Raw genomic sequence first — 20,594 nt, forward strand, 5'->3', positions numbered from 1 at the left:
ATTACAAAAAGGATGGGATGGATGTTTCCGCATCAACATGTATTTTGTTCTGTGTGTTGCCTTGGAATCAAACAGAAGCTAGTAGTGACTGTTTTTTTTTGTCCGCAGGCTGGATGCATCACGCAGTTGAGCAGTTTGTCGGGCGTGGCACACGGGATTCCTTCTCTCTGGATGGACTCAACCGGGGAGCCTGGGCTCCCGTGGGCGGCCGCGCCTGGCAGCCACCTGGCAGGTGCGTTGCCATGCCAATGCAAACGCAAACAGACACACATGAAACAATCTCTACTTGAAATTAGAACGGGATGCTTTTATTACAGACCTGATGCACATTCCAGTTTTTGGGGGTGGTGGGAGGATGAAGCTGCATGGTATAAACATGTCATTTAATGTCTTGTTTTGTCCTTCAGATGTTTGCCTGGAATGAGCCACCACCAGCTCCTTCCCCATCTACCTCCAAGTCCAATTCATGGACTCAATCAACCCAATAAATTTTTTAACAATGGGTAAGTGCACGCCAAGGTCAAAAACGGACGCAACATTGGAACTTTAGTTGACCCCCCATCCTTTTTCAGGCCCATACGAGGTGGGGAGAAAGTGGATCTCCCACAGCCAATGTTGCCGAGTCTGCCCAGGGAGCAGCTGAGGCCACTTCCTCATCATCCTCTTCATCACCTTCATCCTCCCCCCCCTCCTCACCGGGCATGGGAGCAACTCAGCCAGCTATACGAATCCCACCATCCTGCCCAAGGACATCCTGGCGTGACTCTCCCAGAGCACTCGCTCCGCCTCCACAATGGTGGCTACGCAGGCAGCGGGGCGGCCCCCCCTCCGCCGCATCTGCCCGCCACTAGGCCGAACCAACCGCTTAAGGTGAGTTTATTTGCTTGTGTTGAAGTCAAACGTGATTTTTTTTTCTTTGTACTGTTGGTGAATGTTTTTTTTCTCTGTTTGCTCTTTGTTAAGTTTGGGGGTCTTCAGGAGCATCACGCGCCCCGGGGGCCGCCACTACTGGGAGATAACATGTGGGCTCAGGTGCATCAGGTGAGCGCTCTATGATTGGCTCTGACCTCTCTCTCTCTCTCTCTCTCTCTCTCTCTCTCTCTCTCTCTCTCTCTCTCTCTCTCTCTCTCTCTCTCTCTCTCTCTCTCTCTCTCTCTCTCTCTCTCTCTCTCTCTCTCTCGTCCTCTCTCACCTTCTCTCACCCTCTCTCACCGCGACTCAAAATGTCCCCTTTGCAGCAGAGGGGACACATTAGTAAGATGCCTGGGAGTCAACTGAAGAGACCGCGCCCTCAGCTTGGCGAACACTCTGTCATCCAGCACACTCCATCGCTTTCGGTGCACCCTCCCACTCGCTTGTCCGCGGATGATTGGCCTAGTCCAAATAAGAGGAAAAAGAGTTCCGATCAGGTAACGCGAGCGCGTCCCTTTTTGGAATGCATTCCAAAGTCTTTGTTCTTTTATTCACTTTATAATAATTTTACCTGTGCAGGTCTCGCACCCTGGCCAGCAACACTTTCCTGGACCAGGTCAGGCATTGATATCTCAGCCCCACCACGCCAAGCCAGCCTTCTGGAACCCCCTTCAGAAGGACAGCACTAGCTGGCAGCCTCAAAGTTGTGATCGCAAGAACCCGTCACCACCGGAGTTCCTATGCCGAATCGTGAGATTATTTCCCGGATTATTGCTGCTCTCATTTATCCAAACATCAGACCAAACGTTATACGTGCATTTTTTTTCCACCTTTCAGGAAGCCCACAAACAAGCACTAAGCAGCTACCCCCAAAAGACACCACCGGCCACACCCTCTCCCTCCACCGTGTCGCCTCCCCTGAACTCCCCTGCTAGCTACAACCCAGGCGGCGCCCCCCCTCTGCAGAGAGACTGCTTTCAACCTCAGGCTGTCAACCAGCAGTCCCCCCACTCTTCTTATCGCGGCCCCGTTCCCAAACCGGGTCCAGCTCTTCCCTGCCAGGCCACGGAGCCCCACAGCCATAGAGGCCCTCTCGTTGCGGCACCAGCCCCTGCCAGAGGGGACAGAGACCAGCATCGGCACGCCCAGTCTTCACCAGCAAAACCCCCAGCCAGCAGCAGCAGTGTGCCTTACAGCCACTTTCAGCCTCACCCAGGACTGGGACAGCGCGGCCCCCCTGCACCGCCACCACCTTCGACCGGTGTCACCTCAGTACCTCAGCAGAGTGGATCCTATGACGTGTGGAGGTACCAGACGAGGCCCAGCAACCACCATTTGGTGAGTTGTGGACATGAGTAACACCGTCAGGTTGGCCTTCACCCTATAGGCAGAAAATAATACTGTATTTTCTGGTGTACAAGGTCCACCAAAAGCTTTCATTTTCTTCAAAAGATGACCCTGCACCTTATAATCCAGTCTGATTTATATGTGAAGTAATATTGAGCTGCAACAGGTCTCGCAACTACCGCCGAATCCCTTTCCCTTGTACAAAAAGTAGTGCACAAAGCAATTGGTGAACCCAGCCTCTACTGTAGCGCCTTATAATGTGGTGCGCCTTCAAGTGCAGAAAATATGGTAAATAAAAGTTAATTTGACTTGTTCTGGGGAGAAGGAAGGAAATTCAAATACCGTATTTTACAGATTATAAGGCACACCTTTAACTGACCATGCACATTATAATGCAATGCGCCTTATATAGGGGAAAGTAAAATTAATCATTCGTTGGAGGCGTGCCTTGTAATGTGGTGTGCCGTATAATGTGGAAAATAAGGTAAATCAAAGTTCATTTGACTTGAGGAGTAAATTCAAATAGTTGAATTGAGCATGTTTGTACATATTGTCACACATTTTTTTAATACCAGAAACAAGCATTTTCAGAACGTATCGTCTCTCCTGTACTGCAATTTAGGAGTTTCTGGATGTCACAAGGAGAAGTCATGCAACATCATTTATGTGTAACTTGTATTTCAACTGTGTTTTTGCTACCAATACTATCACTTCAAAGTTCTTTTTTTTGCTTACGATGCTTTCCCAAAATTTTCAAAAGTGAAAATCAGCACTGCTAACAGCATAAAACCTTCTTTTCAATTGCCGGAGGGGCAAACGTGCCATTTTGTAAACCAGCAACCAAATGTTAATGTGTGATGATTGCTGATAATATTGTTCTTGTCATGCCTCAGGATTCCGGCATCTCCAGACCTCCAGAACCGATACCTCATCACCAGCAGAGCCACAATCAGGGTCCTGACAGTCGGCATCAACCCCACATCAGCCCTCCTCCCATCAGCTCGACTCGCACCCCTGTAATCACCCCCAATCGTTCCTCCTGCTCCGTCAGTGGCTATGGCAACCGCCAAGGCCCAGACGGCGGTTGCCAGGTGAATAGCGCCAATAGGAACCAGCGAAGTGAGTCGGCACCCCAAAGCTCCACCGGAGGTCCCCACAGATATCCCACCGGCCCTCAGCTGAATACCAGTCAGCCTCGTCACGAAGGACGAGGAACACCTCAAGAAAACGGACCCCTCAAGGCCGACATGGAGAAGACCTCCTATCCTCAGGCTCAAGTGCCGCAGGTTCCCACATGTTCTACGTCGTCGTCTTTGTTCTCCTCAGGGCTCCCCAGGACGGGGAACAGTGTCATTATGAGCAGAGTGTCCAAGCCTGTTCCCACTTCTCCTCCCGTGTACTTCCAATCGTCCAGCCACCGGCAGATGCCGACGCAGGCGTACTGCCAGCGACAGATTCACCCAATCCCCGCTTCGGGTTCTCAGTCCATTGTGGAGGCGCTCGACAAGCTCGACGCGGAGCTCGAGGGCCACATGCAAGCCGAGGAGAGAAGAAGGAAAGACAGAGAGGAGGAAGAGCGACGGAGGAGAGAGATGGAGATGAAGCAAAAGCAGCAGGAGGAGGAGAGAAAGAGGAGGGAGGAGGAAAAGCAAGAGGAGGAGAGGAAAAAGAGAGAGATGGCTAAAAGGGAGGAAGAGGAGCGTCTGCGGAGGAGAGAGTGGGAGCTGCAGGAGCAAGAGCGGAAGAGGAGGGAAGTGGAGATGCTCCAGGAGGAGGAACGGAAGAAGAGGGAATGGGACAAGCAGGAGCGAGAGAGCAAGAGGAGAGAGTGGGAAAGGCAGGCGGAGGAGAAAAGGAAGCGAGAAGAGGAGGAGCGCCAGCGGATGCTCAGGGAAAGTAAAGAAGAAGAGGAGAAGAAGAGGAGGGAGGAGGAACGGATGCGCAAAAAGGTTCAAGAGCAGAATGCCAAGGAGAGTCTGGAAAGACTTCTGTGTGACAACGCGGCCCCGGCCGCACGCCCCACTCCGATACCCCCTCCCCCTGCCGCTCCTGCGGCCCCCTTGCAGGCCTCGCCTCCCTACCCGTGGCTAAGCCGCGGCGGCGCTTCGGTCCAGGGGACTGTCAACGGTGCCCCCCCTGAAAGACTGCGACCGCCACCTCTCACGCCACAAACGGACTACGCCCGCGAGAAGCAGAGGCAACGGGAGATGTGGGGAAGCCCTCCTCCCACACAGAATACCTCAGGGTTGAACCAGCAGCACCCCCCCCCCTGCTCTGGCAAGCTCCCCTCCATGCAGGCTGCGCCAAAACAGTCCAAAGACCCGGCCGGATCTCTGTCCGCCCTCCGAGAGCCCCCGAAGCTCTACCAGGCTTTTCCCAGAGAGAACCCGCCGGCCCCTCCTATCCCTGCACCCGCCCTGCGCTCGGACAGTTCCCCGTTTGAGGAGGAGCCTTCGGAGTTGTCCACCCTGCTCCCCGACGGCCTCGCCAACATCATGGCCATGTTGGATGAATCCATCAAAAAGGAGGAGGAGATGTACAGCGGGGGTCTCCTCGATACCTTTGCCCCCGGCATCCCTCCCGTCAAGAATTACCTTTGCGCCCCCGACCTCCTACCGGCACTCAAGCATCCGGAAGACTTTGGAGCCGACCCCCACGCAAGCCCGCCTGTGCTCAGTCGGCAAGGTTCGCTGGCTTCCCCTTGCAGTCGGGCTTCTTCTCTTCATGAGGAGGCGGAGGAAGAGGAGGAAGAAGATTACCTCCGAAGCTTTTCCCCAAACACGGGGGTGGGAACGGGGAACAGCACCTACCGCCACAGCGACCTGGCCAAACTTTACGGTCTTCCCGACCGGGCTAAAAGCGAGGCGGAGGATGAGGAGGAGGACGAGGATTGCGAGACCCCGTCGTGTTCCCCGCCGCCTCAAAGACCCCACCTCCACCAAACCGACGTCAACAGCACCTTCAAGTCTCAGGCAACGGGTCTGGAAAGCCAGAAGTACGCATACCGAGGCGGACCCTTTGGGAGACCCCCTCCGTCGGCTCTGCTCGGCGTCAAATATTCCTCGTCGCTCTCCCTAGGACCTGATATCTGCCGCCAACAGCACGGCGGTTCACCCACATCTGATTCCACCAACACTCCATTCAGTCCGGCGGTACCGCCCTCAAAGTCCTCGCCGCCCCATTTGCTTGAAAACGACAAGTTGAAGCCTGCCGATGAAAGCGTCACCATCGGAAGGATGGTCCAAAAGGAGATCACGCCCGTTGGTACGCTTAATCACGCCGTCAAGGAGGAGCCACGCTTGACGACCATCTCCGAGTCCTCCCTGGTGGAGCTGACGGACGGATGCCGGATCACTCTGTGCCGGGAACCAGACAAACCCATCCGCCACAAATCCGAAGACCGACACAAGCTGGAGAGGGTGAAGGAGCACCGTGACAAGGAGCGACACAAAGACAGAGAACGGGAAAAAGAGAAGAAGAGGAAGCACGGTCACAGTCACAAGCAGGAAGACACAAGAGAGAGGAAGAAGCACCGAGACAAGAGGGAAGAGACGATCTTCTCCTCGTCTTCTTCGACATCTTCCGGCAGCAGCCACAGGCGACACAAGGATGGCAAAAGCCACAAGAAGGGCCGACGGATCCTATGCGACCTCAACCTCCAAAGCAAAGAGGGAAAGAGCCGAAGTCATCATGACCCCGAGAAAAAGAAACGCAAGGACGCGTCCGGTTCCACCTCCGCCGGCGAGGGCGAGCACGCAGAGTGGCGGTCGAAGAAAAGCACTGATTCAGGTTCGTCGCTCGACTTGCTGAAGCTGAAGGCGCTGTCAGACGGGCCCCCCAAGGAGCTGAAAATCCGACTGATCAAAGTGGAGAGCGGCGACCGGGAGACCTTCATTGCATCCGAGGTGGAGGACAAGAGGATTCCTCTGGGAGAGATCAGCATCAAGAACACGGCTGCTGAAATAATCCGATCTTGCAAGTGAGTCCGTCGCAGGGGACCGGGCCGCGGGCCTCTCGTGTGAAAAAAATGCAACGCTCGCTCAATAACCGTCAATCTATTTTTTCCCAGGGGGGCCAGAGTGAAAGGGAAGTTCAGGGAGTCCTTCTTGCTGCCGGCGTTCTCCGTCAAGCCAACCATGACGTCAGAGGAGCCAATTCCAAGGGAGAAACTCAACCCCCCCACACCCAGCATTTATGTAAGACCATGGAAATGGACTAGCCGTGTAACTAAAGTGGTTTACTGAATGCCAATCGGCGATTTATGACTTCCTAGCTGTGGCTTGATTGACCTTGACGCTTTGGGTTTTGCGAGACAAAATTCGGAATGCAAGCCAGCTTCAGAATGGCCTCCCCTCAAACGACGTTGCAGGGGTGGGAGAATGGAAAGTGTCATTCTGTCATTCTCTGTCTTTTATTTGTCCAGTTGGAGAGCAAGAGGGATGCCTTCTCCCCTGTGCTGCTGCAGTTCTGCACAGACCCAAAGAATCCCGTGACGGTCATCCGAGGATTGGCTGGATCTCTGCGGATCAGTACGTTTGGATCTGTGTTTTTCGCTCTACAATTGCACGCGTCTAATATACCCCTGACCACCCCTCACACCCCCTTCCTTTGTCAGACTTGGGCCTGTTTTCCACCAAGTCTCTGGTGGAGGCCAACGCGGAGCAGGCGGTGGAAGTGAGGACTCAAGTCCAGCAACCAGCAGATGAAAACTGGGATCCCACCGGGACAGGTCAAACGTGGCCCTGTGAAAGCAGCCGTTCCCATACTACCATCGCCAAGTACGCTCAGTACCAAGCGTCCAGCTTCCAGGAGAGCCTCCAGGTAACGTCCTCCGCATTTGAACCGAGACTGACGCTGCCAAGAAGGTGAGGCGTGACCGCAAAGCGACCGTGCCATGTGATAGGAGGAGAAAGGCAGCGATGAGGAGGAGGATGACGAGATGACGAGGAAGGAGAAGATGACAAGAAGCCGCCGAGCAACTCTGAAACCCCAACCAAGGACAACAACGCAAAAGAAAGTGGCAGGTAAGGTCATTTAGTCATATGGTGTCTCCAGAAGTCAGGTACAGTGAGACCTCAACTTACGAACTTAATTGGTTCCCAGACAGAGTGTGTAAGGCGAAAAGTGTGTATCAAAAAAAAAATTCCCATAGGAAACCATTAAAATGGGAATAATCCATTCCCGGGTTTCTATAAAATATACTTTTCAACTACACACAACTACACAAAACTACACAACCTACCTTATCCTATGTATAATAAATGTGCTATTGTATTGTAATGAAAGAAATACACTGCACTGTATAATAAAGTCACTTTATTTACATTTGTGATGGTCATTGATGGCTCTTAATTGACACCTGTTGGTTTCTGACTTGTAAGGTCTTACGAAACTGAGGCATCACATTATCATTCATCATGTTGATGATTCTCATAGCCTTTTCTGGATAGAACTGTTCAATAAAAGCCTGCACATCAACTGTTGAATGGCCTGCTTCTGCTTGTCCTCTTGAAGGCAAATCAAATTCTCTGTGTTGATTATCTCATTATGGTCAGCAACAAGCTCCTCGATGTCATCTGCATTCACTTCGAATCCCGTAGGTGCTGGCAGGGATTTTATGACAACAAAAGGCGCGAGTCCGATCATTCCACGGACGCGGAATAAAACGCGACAAAAGAAGGCGGGCGGGGCCAATAAAATGGCACACTCGTGAAACCAGAAAGCAACAAACGTACGCGATCGCGTCTAACAATCACCTCGTGCAAAGCAAACGGTTGGATTTGCCAGCACAAGAGAGTGCGATGCAAATGTAATTGAAGTGTCGCGAGCGGCGGCCACGCCCGAGCTGTCAACTCGCACGTGACAATTTAGCGTGACTATTGACACGCTGTTCCGGTGTGTGTGAAAACACTAGCTCTGATGACCTTACCTGCACATGACTCTACCCTTTAACCAATCACAATCACTTCTATCGCATCTTGACAGGGGGTGCGGTGCGTTCAAGTGTAGCAACACAAAAACGTTGGCAAGTGTTTGTCACCGCTCATTCAGTTAGACAATGCTTTTCAAACAGCCTAGAGTCATAAGAAGTCGTGCGTTATTCTTGAACGTGAATGCACCCCAAGTCTTGGATGACAAATAAACAGAGCAGAGTAGACATGTACGGCTGGTAGTTTCTTCAATTTATTCATAGTAACGCACCACATTTGAACTGAGGCTGAACACGAGCCTGTGGTGTTTATTTTCTGGTCCCATAATGGTAAAATTATCAGCAAAAAGCTCCAAGTAGGCGATTGACGTGTGCATTCAATGAGAAAGGGTGTGGAAAGGAGCGCTGCCCCTCTGACCACGAGGCGTTCAGATAGTCTTACGCAAATGTGAATCACCAAGAAAAAAAGTGTTCACCAGCCGGTCCACATTGCGGACTATGCTGATATTTGCCATGGACGTTTTTAAAAGCCAACAAAAGAAAACGTCCTTGAGAAAATGCCACAGACGTTTTTTTAAGTTAATTGATTATCATTTTCTTTCCTCTATGTTATGCACAACTCTGATTTATTAGACAATCATTTAATTGTAACATGTATTTGTTACATATTTTGATAATTTTACGCTTCAGAAAACATTTATGTCTGAATTTTAGGGGGCTTGGAATGGATTAGAACATTTACATTGAAAACGCGTCTCTACTTACAAACCTTTCCCATTAAGAAATTTCTTCCACAACAGAGAAATTTCACAAGTAGAGTTCATCCAATACTCAACAGTGTCCATTCCCCACAGCAGCGAGCAGAAGCCAGTGGGGAAGATCATTAAATTTGGGACCAATATTGACCTGTCGGACCCCAAGAGGTAAACGCGCCGGTGGTTGCTGGAGCTCCTCCATCTCCAATGCCGAGATTGACGACAACTTTGTGTCCTTCAGGTGGAAATCACAACTCCAAGAACTCCAAAAGCTTCCTGCGTTCATGCGTGTGGCATCCAGTGGGAACATGTTGAGCCACGTGGGACACACCATTCTAGGGATGAACACCGTCCAGCTCTACATGAAAGTGCCGGGAAGCCGCACGCCAGGTAAGATCTTTGCGATCGACCCACACGGCGGCGGCGTGTGAGTGACCTAGTGCGTCGTCGTACGCTCCGCAGGCCATCAGGAGAACAACAACTTCTGTTCGGTGAACATCAACATCGGCCCCGGAGACTGCGAGTGGTTCTCTGTGCACGAAAACTACTGGCAGGCCATCAACGACTTCTGTGAGAAGTGAGTAGCCGACCCGCATGACGCGCATTTGAAGAATATATTTTGTTTGGTTCTTGCCAGGTCGGGATTTGAGTCATGGGCTTAATTGTTTTTGCCACAGGCATGGAGTGGACTACCTGACGGGGTCCTGGTGGCCCGTGTTGGAAGACCTCTACAACGCCAATATCCCGGTGTACCGTTTCATCCAGAGACCGGGTGACCTGGTGTGGATCAATGCCGGGACCGTTCACTGGGTGCAGGCCGTGGGCTGGTGTAACAACATCGCCTGGAACGTGGGACCCCTGAACGGTAAGAGCACACGGAAACGCGGGTCGAGACCCCCTGGAGACAAAAGCGATGCCTACTCAGAGCTTCTGTGTGCTCCCCACAGCGTACCAGTACCAGCTTGCCTTGGAAAGGTTTGAGTGGAACGAAGTGAAGAAGGTCAAGTCTATCGTCCCCATGATTCACGTATCGTGGAACGTGGCGCGCACCCTCAAGATCACAGACCCAGACACCTACAAGATGATCAAGTGAGGATTACTTTTACAGTTTGTCATTGGCTCATTTAATTGTATAGAATTGATTTGGATGGAGGTTGTCAAACCCGTTTTTTTTTTGCCATGGACCACATTGTAGCTACAGGTTCCTCTCGGGGGGCCGTTATGAATTTGGGGAAGCCATTAGAATGTTTCATCTCCTACACATATTACATATAGAGTGGACAATAAATGAATGAATAACTCAAGAATAATGACTTTTATTGTGGTTTACATAGAACAATTTGAAATTTTGACACTTGTGATTTGGGTCATCTGGATGGGATATTTTTTTGGGGGGTGGTGTTATTTATGTATTAATTTGCAACTAAATAAATTAATTTGTTTATGTATTTATTCATTGTCATATTTGTTTATTTATTGATTGCATGATTAATTTTTTTTTTTCGTGGTGGTGTTATTTTATTTATTATTAATTATTACATTTTTTTTTATTTATTTATTATTATTAATTATTTTTTATTCATTTATTTATTTCTGTATTCATTCATTGATCCATTTCCATATTTGTTTATTATTATTGATTAGATTTTTTTGGGGAGGTGATGTCATTTTATTAATGTAGTTATGAAGTAATTAATTAGCTTATTCAAGTATTCATTCATTCATTTCCATATTTGTTTATTTATTGGTTGAATGATTTTTTTTTTTGGGGGGTGGAGGTGTAATTTTATTTATGTAATTATTAATTTGTTTATTTATGTATTCATTTCCTTATTTGTTTATTTATTGATTGAATGATTTATTTGTTTTTTTAACAGGGTGGTGTTCTTATTTTATTTATGTAGTTATTAAATTATGTATTTGTTCATTCATTTATTCATTTCTGCAGTTGTTTATTTTTCGATTGAATTCTTTATTTGGTATTGTTTTGGGGGGTGTTATTTTATTGATGTAGTTATTCATGAATTTGTTTATTTATGTATTCATTCATTTATTCATTTCCATATTTGTTTATTTATTGATTGAATTATTTATTTGCTTTTTCACGGGGTGGTGATGTTATTTTATTTATGTAGTTATTCAATTATTTATTGATGTATTTATTCATTTATTTGTTCATTCATGTATTCATTTCTGTATTTGTCTATTTATCGATTGAACGATTTATCTGGGGTGGTGTTATTATATTTATGTGATTATGAACTACTTTATTGACTGTCTATTTATTTATTTGTCAAGTTGATTATTTATTTGTTTGTTGTGGGAGGCATAATGAACAGTGTTGGATCCAGGGAGAAAATGCATAGTAATGAGGATAATCCGTTGAACTGCCTAATTTGTACAAGGGTACAGAGCTGTACATGGTAAACCCCCCCCCCCCCCCTCTTCACGTTACTCTGCAGGCACTGTCTACTGCAATCCATGAAGCGCATCCAGATCTTGCGTGACCAACTGGTGGCGCACGGCAAGAAAATCTCCTACCAGGGCCGAGTCAAGGACGAGCCCGCCTACTACTGCAACGAGTGTGACGTAAGTAGCCTTTGACAGCGTGCTTGCTCCCTCTGGCGGCCATCACAGCAAACTACAAGCACTATAATAATAAATAGAATAAAACAACGATCATGAGCGCCACCTGACGTTCTAAGTTCCTTATCTTACACTCTATGGGCGGACCAGTGGTACAGTAACCCCCCGCCCCCCACGGTGTAGGGGGGGTTCTAGAACAGACATCCCACAATGGCAGTTTCTTGTCGCTGCAGGTGGAGGTGTTCAATTTGCTGTTTGTGACGAGTGAGAGCAGCAGCAGGAAGACGTACGTGGTGCACTGCGAAGACTGCGCCCGCGAGCGCACCCCTAACCTGAACAATGTAGTGGTGCTGGAGCAATACTCCATGGAGGAGCTCACGGGGACATACGATTCCTTCAGCTTGGTACGCCGATACCCCCAATTCTTCCCCCCAAACGCCCGCCGCGTTTTGTCGTTTGTATTTTCTCTGACCAAGGCTCATGTTTCCTCTCTTCCAGGCTTCCTCTTCCACCTCCTCCTCTTCTTCATCCTCCACCTCCCCCTCTTCCTCCTCTTCTTCCTCATCGTCACGGTGACAGGACTCCCTTCTAGCCACAACCAAAACTCCTGCGAGTCAGGACAAAAGAAAGAAAAAAAAACACTTTCAACGTTGATTCTTGAAGGTAGTTGACTGGGTTTGTTTACTCCCTTTTTTACTGTTTACAGATCAAGACGCTGCAGTTTACGCCTCTCGGATATGGTGCTTTGTGAAACAATTCGGGTTTTTTTTCTTCTTTGTTGTCTTGAATACCGAATACATTTGTACATGCTGTTTGGTTTTTAAAATAAAAATAAAATAATGATAATTTATTGGTTTTCTTAAAGTAGATTCGCCTAGATTTATATACCACATTGGCCTTGTCGCTTGTATTTAGAAAAGAGGAAATGGGGGAAAAATACTAATAAGAGACATATGGAGTTTTTGTTTTTTACCCTTTTTTTAAAGCGTGATGAATTTTGAAATGTACAATTGTTTGGAATGCATACGGGTTTCGATTTTTTTCCCCTCTTTTTTAGGGCTGGGGGTTCATTTTATCTTTGCATGTTTTTTTTTTTACTTTTTAATCTAATTGATTTGACATGGAAATGATGACTCTTCAAAGTTTTGCCGTCATTTGGTGCTTTTGTTCCGGTATGTCTGCGTCCTCTTGCAGAGGGAAAATTGTACATTTAATTTTAAAAAAGAAACATTCCCTCCATTTGTTGGATGGCAACATTTGCGACTGTTTTTTCTTAAAAACAAAACAGGGCTTTCCCTCATTTTTATGCCACCTTTCATGATAGTTTTGCTCCCCGCCCATCTCCATTTTCTGATGTATATGAAAAAAAATCTAACGCCACATTTTCCTGTAGACTAAAGACGCACTGCTCATGTACAATTTGTATATCATTCTTTTTTTTGTGCAGGGTTATGGGAGGGAACTTTTCGATGCAACTTCATTGATTTTATTCGCTAATCTGACGAGGATGACGATGGTGCTAAAATTGTCTGTTTGCTTTCATCAGAATTCTTTTTTTTATTTTCCTGTTGCAATATGACCATTTTTCCTTCTTTGTGCTCATCTATTTATAACTGCACTGTGTAGAAAGTTTGTACACACACATACACACACACACATACACACACACAGACGCACCAAACTGAGCCAGACTTGTCTTAAAAACACTTTGTGAACTTGTGTGACATTATTATGATATTAATAAAAGCGAGAGAAAATTACACACTTTGGTTGGTCACCTTCTCAACAAACAAGACAAAAAGCAGGATGGAGTTTTTTTTTTCCGACTCGAGGAAGGACGTTGCACATGTGGCAAAAGGTCACAAGACGAGAACTTCCTGTCATTGACAAGATTTGGGGGTCATGTCATTGAAAAAATAATATTGGCCAAACCCTACTTTGCGCATTTTTGTCTATTACGGGGGGTCCTGGTCCCCATTAACCGTGAAAAGCGAGGGATTACTGTAATGTACCAATTAACTAATGGCCAGTTGATCAGATACAACTACAGTTGCAACATGTAATTTGCACCATTCACGTCATAACGTCGCTATCCCAAACCCTTGATAAATTGATCTTTGCGCAGTCCGCCGGCATGGACACTTTGAAGTGCCTCATTGTCCGCCACGTGTGTTTGTAAGCCACAGCTAGAAATGGGAAAGCATGAGGAGTCAGGGAAGAAACTATGTATGTAAGAAAAGCATGTACACCATGTCTCTGGCATTTTTAGAGCGCCTCATTGTTGTGATATGGGGAACCCCCATGTGGGATTTTATAAGCAGAGATATTTTCCTGGGTCAAACGTATAGTTGTGTGGAAAAAACAGCTGATGGTCGAATGAACTTTATTTTAAAATCCAAAACATAGTTTGCATCATCTCAAAAAATTATGAAGCTGATTTTCTTATGGTACAACTACATTACGATTCTTGACTTTGGGGGTATTTATTTCTCTGTTGTTGTAATCCACCGTAGAAAACCAAATAAGACAAGGGTGTCAAACTCATTTTTTGCCGCGGACCTCATTGTAGTTACGGCGTAGTTGGGGAAGCCATTAGAATGTTTAATCTCCTCCACATTTTACATGCAGAACGCACAACAAATTAACGAATAACCAGTTTGCAAATTAGAAGTCAAGAATAATGACTGTTATAGTGGTTTACATGGGACAATTTGAAATTTTGGTTTGGACTTTAACATGCATCATGTAATTTGATTTGCTTTCACGGGCTGAATCAAATGATGTGGCGTGCCAGATTTGGCCCCCGGGCCTTGTCTTTGACACCTGCGAAATAAGACATTGATCACCTCCTTTCGTTGCACTTTTTCGCAAGTCTACTGCTGAACTTTCAACGATCCACCTCATTCCGCAGTCATTATCGATATCTGGATCCACGTTGCCCCCACATTGCCGGCCTCAAGCGCCATTCAAGAACAGAGACATTCTTCAGGGACCCTCGGACACCCATCCCCCCATGAAAACACAGGCGTGGGGGTGAAAGGGGGTGCAACACATGCCCTGGATAGGAGAGGAGGAATGCATGTGCTGAAAGGGGAGTTGCATGGGGAAGGAGGGCCAGGCCGGGCTGGGCCGGGGGGGCCTGATAAGCTTTGTGGGTGGGGAGAAAGTGGAGGGAGGACTGGTCCAGACAGCACTGTGGGCTCAATTAGATGAGTCAAGACAAAGAAAACTTGCTGCGGCTGGGAGGAAAAACTGTTGAGGAACATTGAGCACGGCGGGAAGTTCATGATCTTTTCCCACCGACAAATTCAGGTGAACTTCCGAGCAGGAAAGCAGGAGGCTACCCGGAGGAGCAGTAAGAAGTCCATCAGACGCCTCACACGCAGCAACAACAACAAATGTGAGTGGAGTCCATCACAAGGCCGTGATTTACCTTTCGTATGTCACTGAGACTGCCGCTCCCCTCAAACTTTTCACAACCGGAATGCTAGCCAAACACGCTTAAACTCATCTTGGTTGATATTATTTTGAATGTATTGACAAAAGGTATATTGTCTTACTTCAATAAATGACTACCTGTGTAGATATAGATTAAATGTCATCAAAATAATCAACATACATAAAATGACAACATTTTCGCATATCAATCAACTCATCAGCTTTTCCTCAACAGGGTTTAAAATAGTTAGATAAGTAGGAAAAAAAATAACATTAGCTGTGATGGACAATGCTAGCGAGAATACAATAAATACATCATGGCAATGAAACAGTGAAGCCCAAATCTTGGCCCTCTTCAATCTACCACGTAACTAATATGGATGTTGCTAGCATTGGAACCACTTGTAATTTTAGCGAGTATTTCTCTCTCTCTCTCTCTTTATTTCTCTTAAAAAACAGTTGTTAGCGTGAACAGAAAATCACTCATTAGCCAAAAAGTCGCTGAGTTGGCAACACTTCAGACATAAGTCTTGCTCGTACTAGCGTCCCAACGTGTGCGCTTAAAAAGCACAATTTAGAAATGACAGCGATGCATATTTGTTTCATGTTTGACTTTGACGACATGTCGTCGGCGTGAGGGCCTTTCAGAGACTGCAAAGGACCAAATATGTCCCCCGCGCCGCATTTTGTCCCGGAATAAACCATTAAAAGAGCACTGTGAATGTCTCTTTGCGTAGCTAGCATACACCGTTGAAACCAATGGCCACCCTTCACAAACTAGTGAGTCTTTTATTAAAGATTTGTTGTTTTGGGATATAAAAAAATCCATGTTAACTAACACACTTTGATCTTTTTCTAGCTTTCATTGTTTCAATTAGCTGTAGCGTGCTAATTAGCTATAGCGGTATAATCATCACACCATGGACGGCATTCTTAGCAACGAACCTCCTAGTGACCCCCTCATCCCGTCCGAATATAACGATGTTTCGTTCTCGCAGTGCACCATGAGTATAACCGGCACTCTGGAAAAGGGGGCACACCATCAAGTCCTGGACCTTTCCGAGGAGCTGCCGCCTCACCATCTCCCTCACAGCAACCACCAGTCACTAGCCTCCAGTCCGGCGGTGGGAGGCGGCGGGGAGACACCCCCGCGTGTGGTGGTGCCCCCGCCTTATTCGGCAGCTGAGGGCGGGCAGGGCGGCGAAGCCCAGCTGGAGCTTCGGGGGTCCCTTGACTGTTGGGCCTGCTCCGTGCTGGTGACGGCCCAGAACTTGGTCATCGCTGCCATCAACGCTTGCTTAGCAGGGTTGGTGTTCGGTAGCATCTTGACGCCGGCCATCGTCATGGTGGTCTTTGGTTTCGTCTGCCACTCCACAGTAAGTGCAAAGGGAGGCTCACGAGTGTTATTTCGATTCATGTCAAATGTAAATGATTTGGAAAAATCGGCAGATAAATTGGCCAAATTTTTAGTTTGGAGCCATGAATTTTCTGCCCCGCGGCAACGAGGCACTCCACTGAGCTGATTCAGGCGTGAACCCATTGTCCAGAGGTTGGCTGTTCTATCAGACTTCTACCCTTTTTTGTTATACCTCTTTACTCCACCTTCCCCCATGACATGCCTTACCCCCTTCCCCCCTCACACACACAATCTGGAAGAGTGAAAATGTCACCACAAACAACTATATACTTCTTACATTTTTTCAGCACATAGTATCTCAATTTATTCAGAGGGTGTTGAAGTATTTTTCAGAGACAGGCTGTGCTGACGACGTGTGGAATCTTCTCGTCGCAGCTATAATAAAATCTCAAAAGGATTCTCGAGAACAGACCAAGAGGGGAGTCAGCATCAGTCAAGACAGATCCAAGAAGTGATCACGGTTCAGTGACTTCCAATACAATTGCCTTGTGGACTTTTCTTCTACGTTCCTCTTTCCTCTCATAATGAGAGTTCATGTGACAGCAGCTTAGTAGGGGATTAAGGCGGACTTGGCAAGATAGAAGAAAAAAAGGTTTTGGCGAGAGGTGATCATCAGGGTACCTCATACTGACGATTTTTTTCCCCTAGTTGGTTAATTACCAAAAGACCAATAGCACACTCAAGCAGTTTTTCTTGATATGTAAATTAACTTGCATCGGGCAATACTCATCAAAACCTTTCCATAACCTCTGGACATTCCTCACAACCCCCTGTATCTGACCACCTCGAGTGTTTTGACTCTCCCACTGTGAGAAGCATTGTAATCACAGATTCTGCCCCCCACCCCTAGAGCTGATTGTTGCCTCACGTCAACTCCCGACCGACATTCTCCTCCTCTCTCAAGTCACAAGGTGATAAGGAAGATTCAGTCCTGCTATCTCCTCTCACACTCCCTCTTTCGTTTACCCTCACCACCAGACCTTTGGCTGATAGATGGGAACCGGTTCTATTTGCATGTTCATGGCCTCATGTTCATCTTGCCAATGTGCTGTCACTCATTGATTCCGTCTCCGCCCTGTAAGGTGCTCCCCAATGGGACGCGCCCCTACTGCTCTGACCTGCTGACGGACGGGGGCTGCGTGGCTTTGCTGGTGGTGGGCTTCCTTCTGGTGACCCCTCTGCTGGTGCTGGCGTTGGCTGCCTACTGCCGCCTGGCCAGACATCTTCAGCTGGGCCTGTGCTTCATCCCTTACAGCCGGGCTGTGTACAAGAACCTGCCGGCTACTCAACACCGCGGGCTGGGGGGTTGCTGCGAGGGTCAAGATGGGGTGACCGGGGGAGGCAAGGGAAAGGTCTGGGTATGATTTTTTCAAATAAATATGAGGACTGAATATGTTTTTATGGATAAAATGTCAGTTTGTCATGTGTGTACAGTATTTGTTCAATTCCCTAATACAGGAGTCATACGCTAACACTGCATGTGTTTTGTATTGTACACGAGTCACTATTAGGTTGGCTGACAATAAACAATATTCATCCCAAAAACTATCAATCAATCAATCAATCAATCAATCAATCAATCAATCAATCAATCAATCAATCAATCAATCAATCAATCAATCAATCAATCAATCAATCAAACAAACAAACAATCAAAAAGTTAACTGACTCTGAATCACACACCGGGAAATGGATAAAGTACAATGCAAAAGAGAAGTACTGTACAGGACTAAAGGCAAATCGAGTGAGTATAGAGAATCTTATGGCGAAACACAATCTATTCGTTGTCCGGGTAAAGTAAGACAGTATTTAAAAAAAATCAGAAAAAAGACTGGTGATTGTGCTCCGTTTCTAATACAAATTCATTTCTGGCCACAGGGTGGCGACAGCCGCCACCGGAAGCTGAAAAGCGGCTTTTGGCTGTCGCGGGAAAAATAGCTACCACCTGGAAGTGGCGCATTTGCCGCTTCTGTCGTTCCGAGGAAGAAAGGTTTTCAGAGCAGGACTCACCTGGTAGTAAATACAATATTTATATCACTCCAATATGACAAAAGAACATTTCTGATCGCTGTAGTTGAACCAATTGTGTTGGAACAACAAATGATGAATAATTCTGTGTTTTGAGAACATACAAAATGAGGTGAGTGACCAGAGGAAAGTATACAATACATCACATTTGATTTTCTTTGGTTCCGGTCCTCTTTGAGGAAAACCACGTTTATTTTGCCATCACTGCTGACACCGGATGCATAACATATTCAATCGATCATCAGAGTGAATACACAAGTTTGTTTTCCATATAGCACACTTTTCCTCCCTCTAAAATTTCATGTACACGTTGTCCTTTCCTCCTATTCCAGTAAATTACAAACAGGGGTATAGTATCATGATTCAGGTGACATAATTACATTTTTAGATTACAAAAAGACAGCGCCGTAGACATGTGGTCAGAGTGGTATCCAAGTCCCAAAGCTTTCACCATTGAGGGATCTTTTTTTTAATTCAGATTTATTTTTGTTGATTTGAGAATTCAGCGGTCCATCCAAGTACGTTGAAAAGCACGAATATATAATCCCACCCAAAGACACTTGCAGAAATATCTTCAAAAAGCAGTAAAAGCATTTGTGAGCTTGGTATGGAGTGGGGGTGTAGGGGAATTCAGTTAAAACTATATACAGCAATAATTAACATTTTATCAGACAAGTGTATGTTGTGTTGGATTACTCAAGAAGCATAAGGAAGTGAAAGCAAAAAAAACCCAAAACTTTTTTTAAAGTCGGGAAGTAGTTTAGTCTGTCATATTTATTCCAAAACATTTTCAGTGCAAAATATATGAAACGTGGCCTCATTCAAGTCATGGTACTGGTTAGCTGTGCCAAGGAATTTGTGGAAAAGTGCCGCTTTGATTTTTGCAGCACTGAGTAGCACCGGGTTGAAGAACAAAAACAACAGACGTGCCGACAGAAAAAAAGCGATCCAAAAATGAAGTGTTGTAAACGTAATAAGAAGCTGAGTCGTGACATTGGTTGTCTTTAAAACTGCAGGCGACAGCCCGACAGAAAAGAATGAGGGTGCACACTTCTCCGAAATAATACTGTCACTACAGTCGCATGAAAATTCAGAATGAATCGATTTCGCGTCTGATGAAAGCATGCGTTGTGGTACACGTGAATGTTAGCCAGTTGTTAAAAAAAAAAGATACGCTTCTAGAAACGGTTTAACTTTTCTGATGTTTATATTAACACAATTACTTTTTCTCCTCATAAACTATGGTTAAATAAAATTCATATTTTAGGAAGCGATCGGCATCCAACAAGTGATGCTTTGCGGAAGGGTCGGCACGCTCCGAGGTAGCCGCGAATGATTTCCGCCCCCAAAAACGATGCTCACGGGAGCAAAAAGATAAACAATACCAAACACATAGCACCATTGTCAGTGATAATCCAGAGGAGAGCAGGACAACTCCCTCTCATCATTTCATCCCTCACACTTATCCCTCCCACCCCTGCCCTTCCCACCTTCCACGATCAGCCAATCATTCTGAAAGGGGATGACAAGAAAAAACTATTGGCAAGCAGTGGAGGCTCGTTTTCAGTCACGTGTTCTTGCTTTTATAGATTTCCCATCATCTCATCCATCCATCAATCGATCTTCCTTTCTTATACCCACCTCCTCCACTGTTTTTGTCATCTACAAGACCTTGCTGCACACTTGGCAGCGGCTAACTTTGGAGCGCTCTTGGCCTCCCTTCAAGGTCTCCTGCGCCGGTGAGTAGACAAACTCGCGATTGGGATCCACCGTGGTGAGCCAGAAGCTGTACTTGTTGGCGAAGTAATGGCACGTCCCCTTGGCGCCGTTGCACTCGATGAACGGCGTCGCCCGGAAATCCTCCAGGCAGGAGCCGGGTGACACCAGAGATTGGCCGCCACCTTCGGCTCCAGCTGCTGTGTGCTGAAAAAAAAACAAAAATAACATTTTGTTGGTATCCCAAGAATCTTGTAGATAAAGAAATGTTTGTTGGTAAAAATCTTTGTGTATCTAGGTGTAACGAAATTTTTCTCGGGTCGTTAGCAGAAGCTCAGGAGAGTCTCGACTGTAAAGCGTTTGCATTTTTTTTTTTGCTCTGCTGAAAAAAAAACACCTAAGATGACACAAAGTGGCACAGAAAGGAAAAATTGGTCATTAGGGGAATATAACCCGACTGTTAAAG

The 20,594-nt window shown here is 46.6% G+C and overlaps 3 protein-coding genes across 5 annotated transcripts in view; 2 read left to right on the top strand and 1 right to left on the bottom strand.

Moving 5' to 3' along the window:
- Positions 1 to 13,289, top strand: part of LOC148902146 (uncharacterized) — a 72,452-nt gene extending 59,163 nt beyond the window's left edge. The window contains 21 exon segments of the mRNA XM_088990470.1: positions 109 to 232; positions 408 to 503; positions 573 to 870; positions 964 to 1,041; positions 1,239 to 1,409; positions 1,492 to 1,662; positions 1,750 to 2,250; positions 3,153 to 6,238; positions 6,329 to 6,455; positions 6,683 to 6,788; positions 6,875 to 7,080; positions 7,163 to 7,193; positions 7,196 to 7,283; positions 9,046 to 9,111; positions 9,185 to 9,333; positions 9,406 to 9,520; positions 9,621 to 9,808; positions 9,891 to 10,032; positions 11,406 to 11,532; positions 11,763 to 11,933; positions 12,028 to 13,289. Of these exon segments, the coding sequence (XP_088846596.1) occupies positions 114 to 232; positions 408 to 503; positions 573 to 870; positions 964 to 1,041; positions 1,239 to 1,409; positions 1,492 to 1,662; positions 1,750 to 2,250; positions 3,153 to 6,238; positions 6,329 to 6,455; positions 6,683 to 6,788; positions 6,875 to 7,080; positions 7,163 to 7,193; positions 7,196 to 7,283; positions 9,046 to 9,111; positions 9,185 to 9,333; positions 9,406 to 9,520; positions 9,621 to 9,808; positions 9,891 to 10,032; positions 11,406 to 11,532; positions 11,763 to 11,933; positions 12,028 to 12,105 (6,114 nt within the window). The 5' untranslated portion in view covers positions 109 to 113 and the 3' untranslated portion in view covers positions 12,106 to 13,289.
- Positions 13,290 to 14,723: 1,434 nt separating this feature from the next.
- Positions 14,724 to 17,858, top strand: LOC148902147 (transmembrane protein 88-like). Its single transcript, XM_089017986.1, has 3 exons — positions 14,724 to 14,929; positions 15,966 to 16,343; positions 17,467 to 17,858. Exons 2-3 carry the CDS (start codon positions 15,972 to 15,974, stop codon positions 17,746 to 17,748), a joined length of 654 nt encoding a protein of 217 aa, XP_088874112.1. The 5' UTR covers positions 14,724 to 14,929; positions 15,966 to 15,971; the 3' UTR covers positions 17,749 to 17,858.
- A 1,310-nt stretch (positions 17,859 to 19,168) lies between these two features.
- Positions 19,169 to 20,594, bottom strand: part of col4a6 (collagen, type IV, alpha 6) — a 56,544-nt gene continuing 55,118 nt past the window's right edge. For all 3 annotated transcript variants that reach the window (XM_088990473.1, XM_088990472.1, XM_088990471.1), the window contains one exon: positions 19,169 to 20,335. In XM_088990473.1, coding sequence (XP_088846599.1) covers positions 20,075 to 20,335 — 261 coding nt within the window. In that variant the 3' untranslated portion in view covers positions 19,169 to 20,074. The remainder of the gene's footprint in view (positions 20,336 to 20,594) is intronic.

This window comes from Hippocampus bargibanti, linkage group LG02 (assembly GCF_051943395.1).
Source record: "Hippocampus bargibanti isolate YZ-2025 linkage group LG02, ASM5194339v1, whole genome shotgun sequence".
Taxonomy (NCBI): Eukaryota; Metazoa; Chordata; class Actinopteri; order Syngnathiformes; family Syngnathidae; genus Hippocampus; species Hippocampus bargibanti.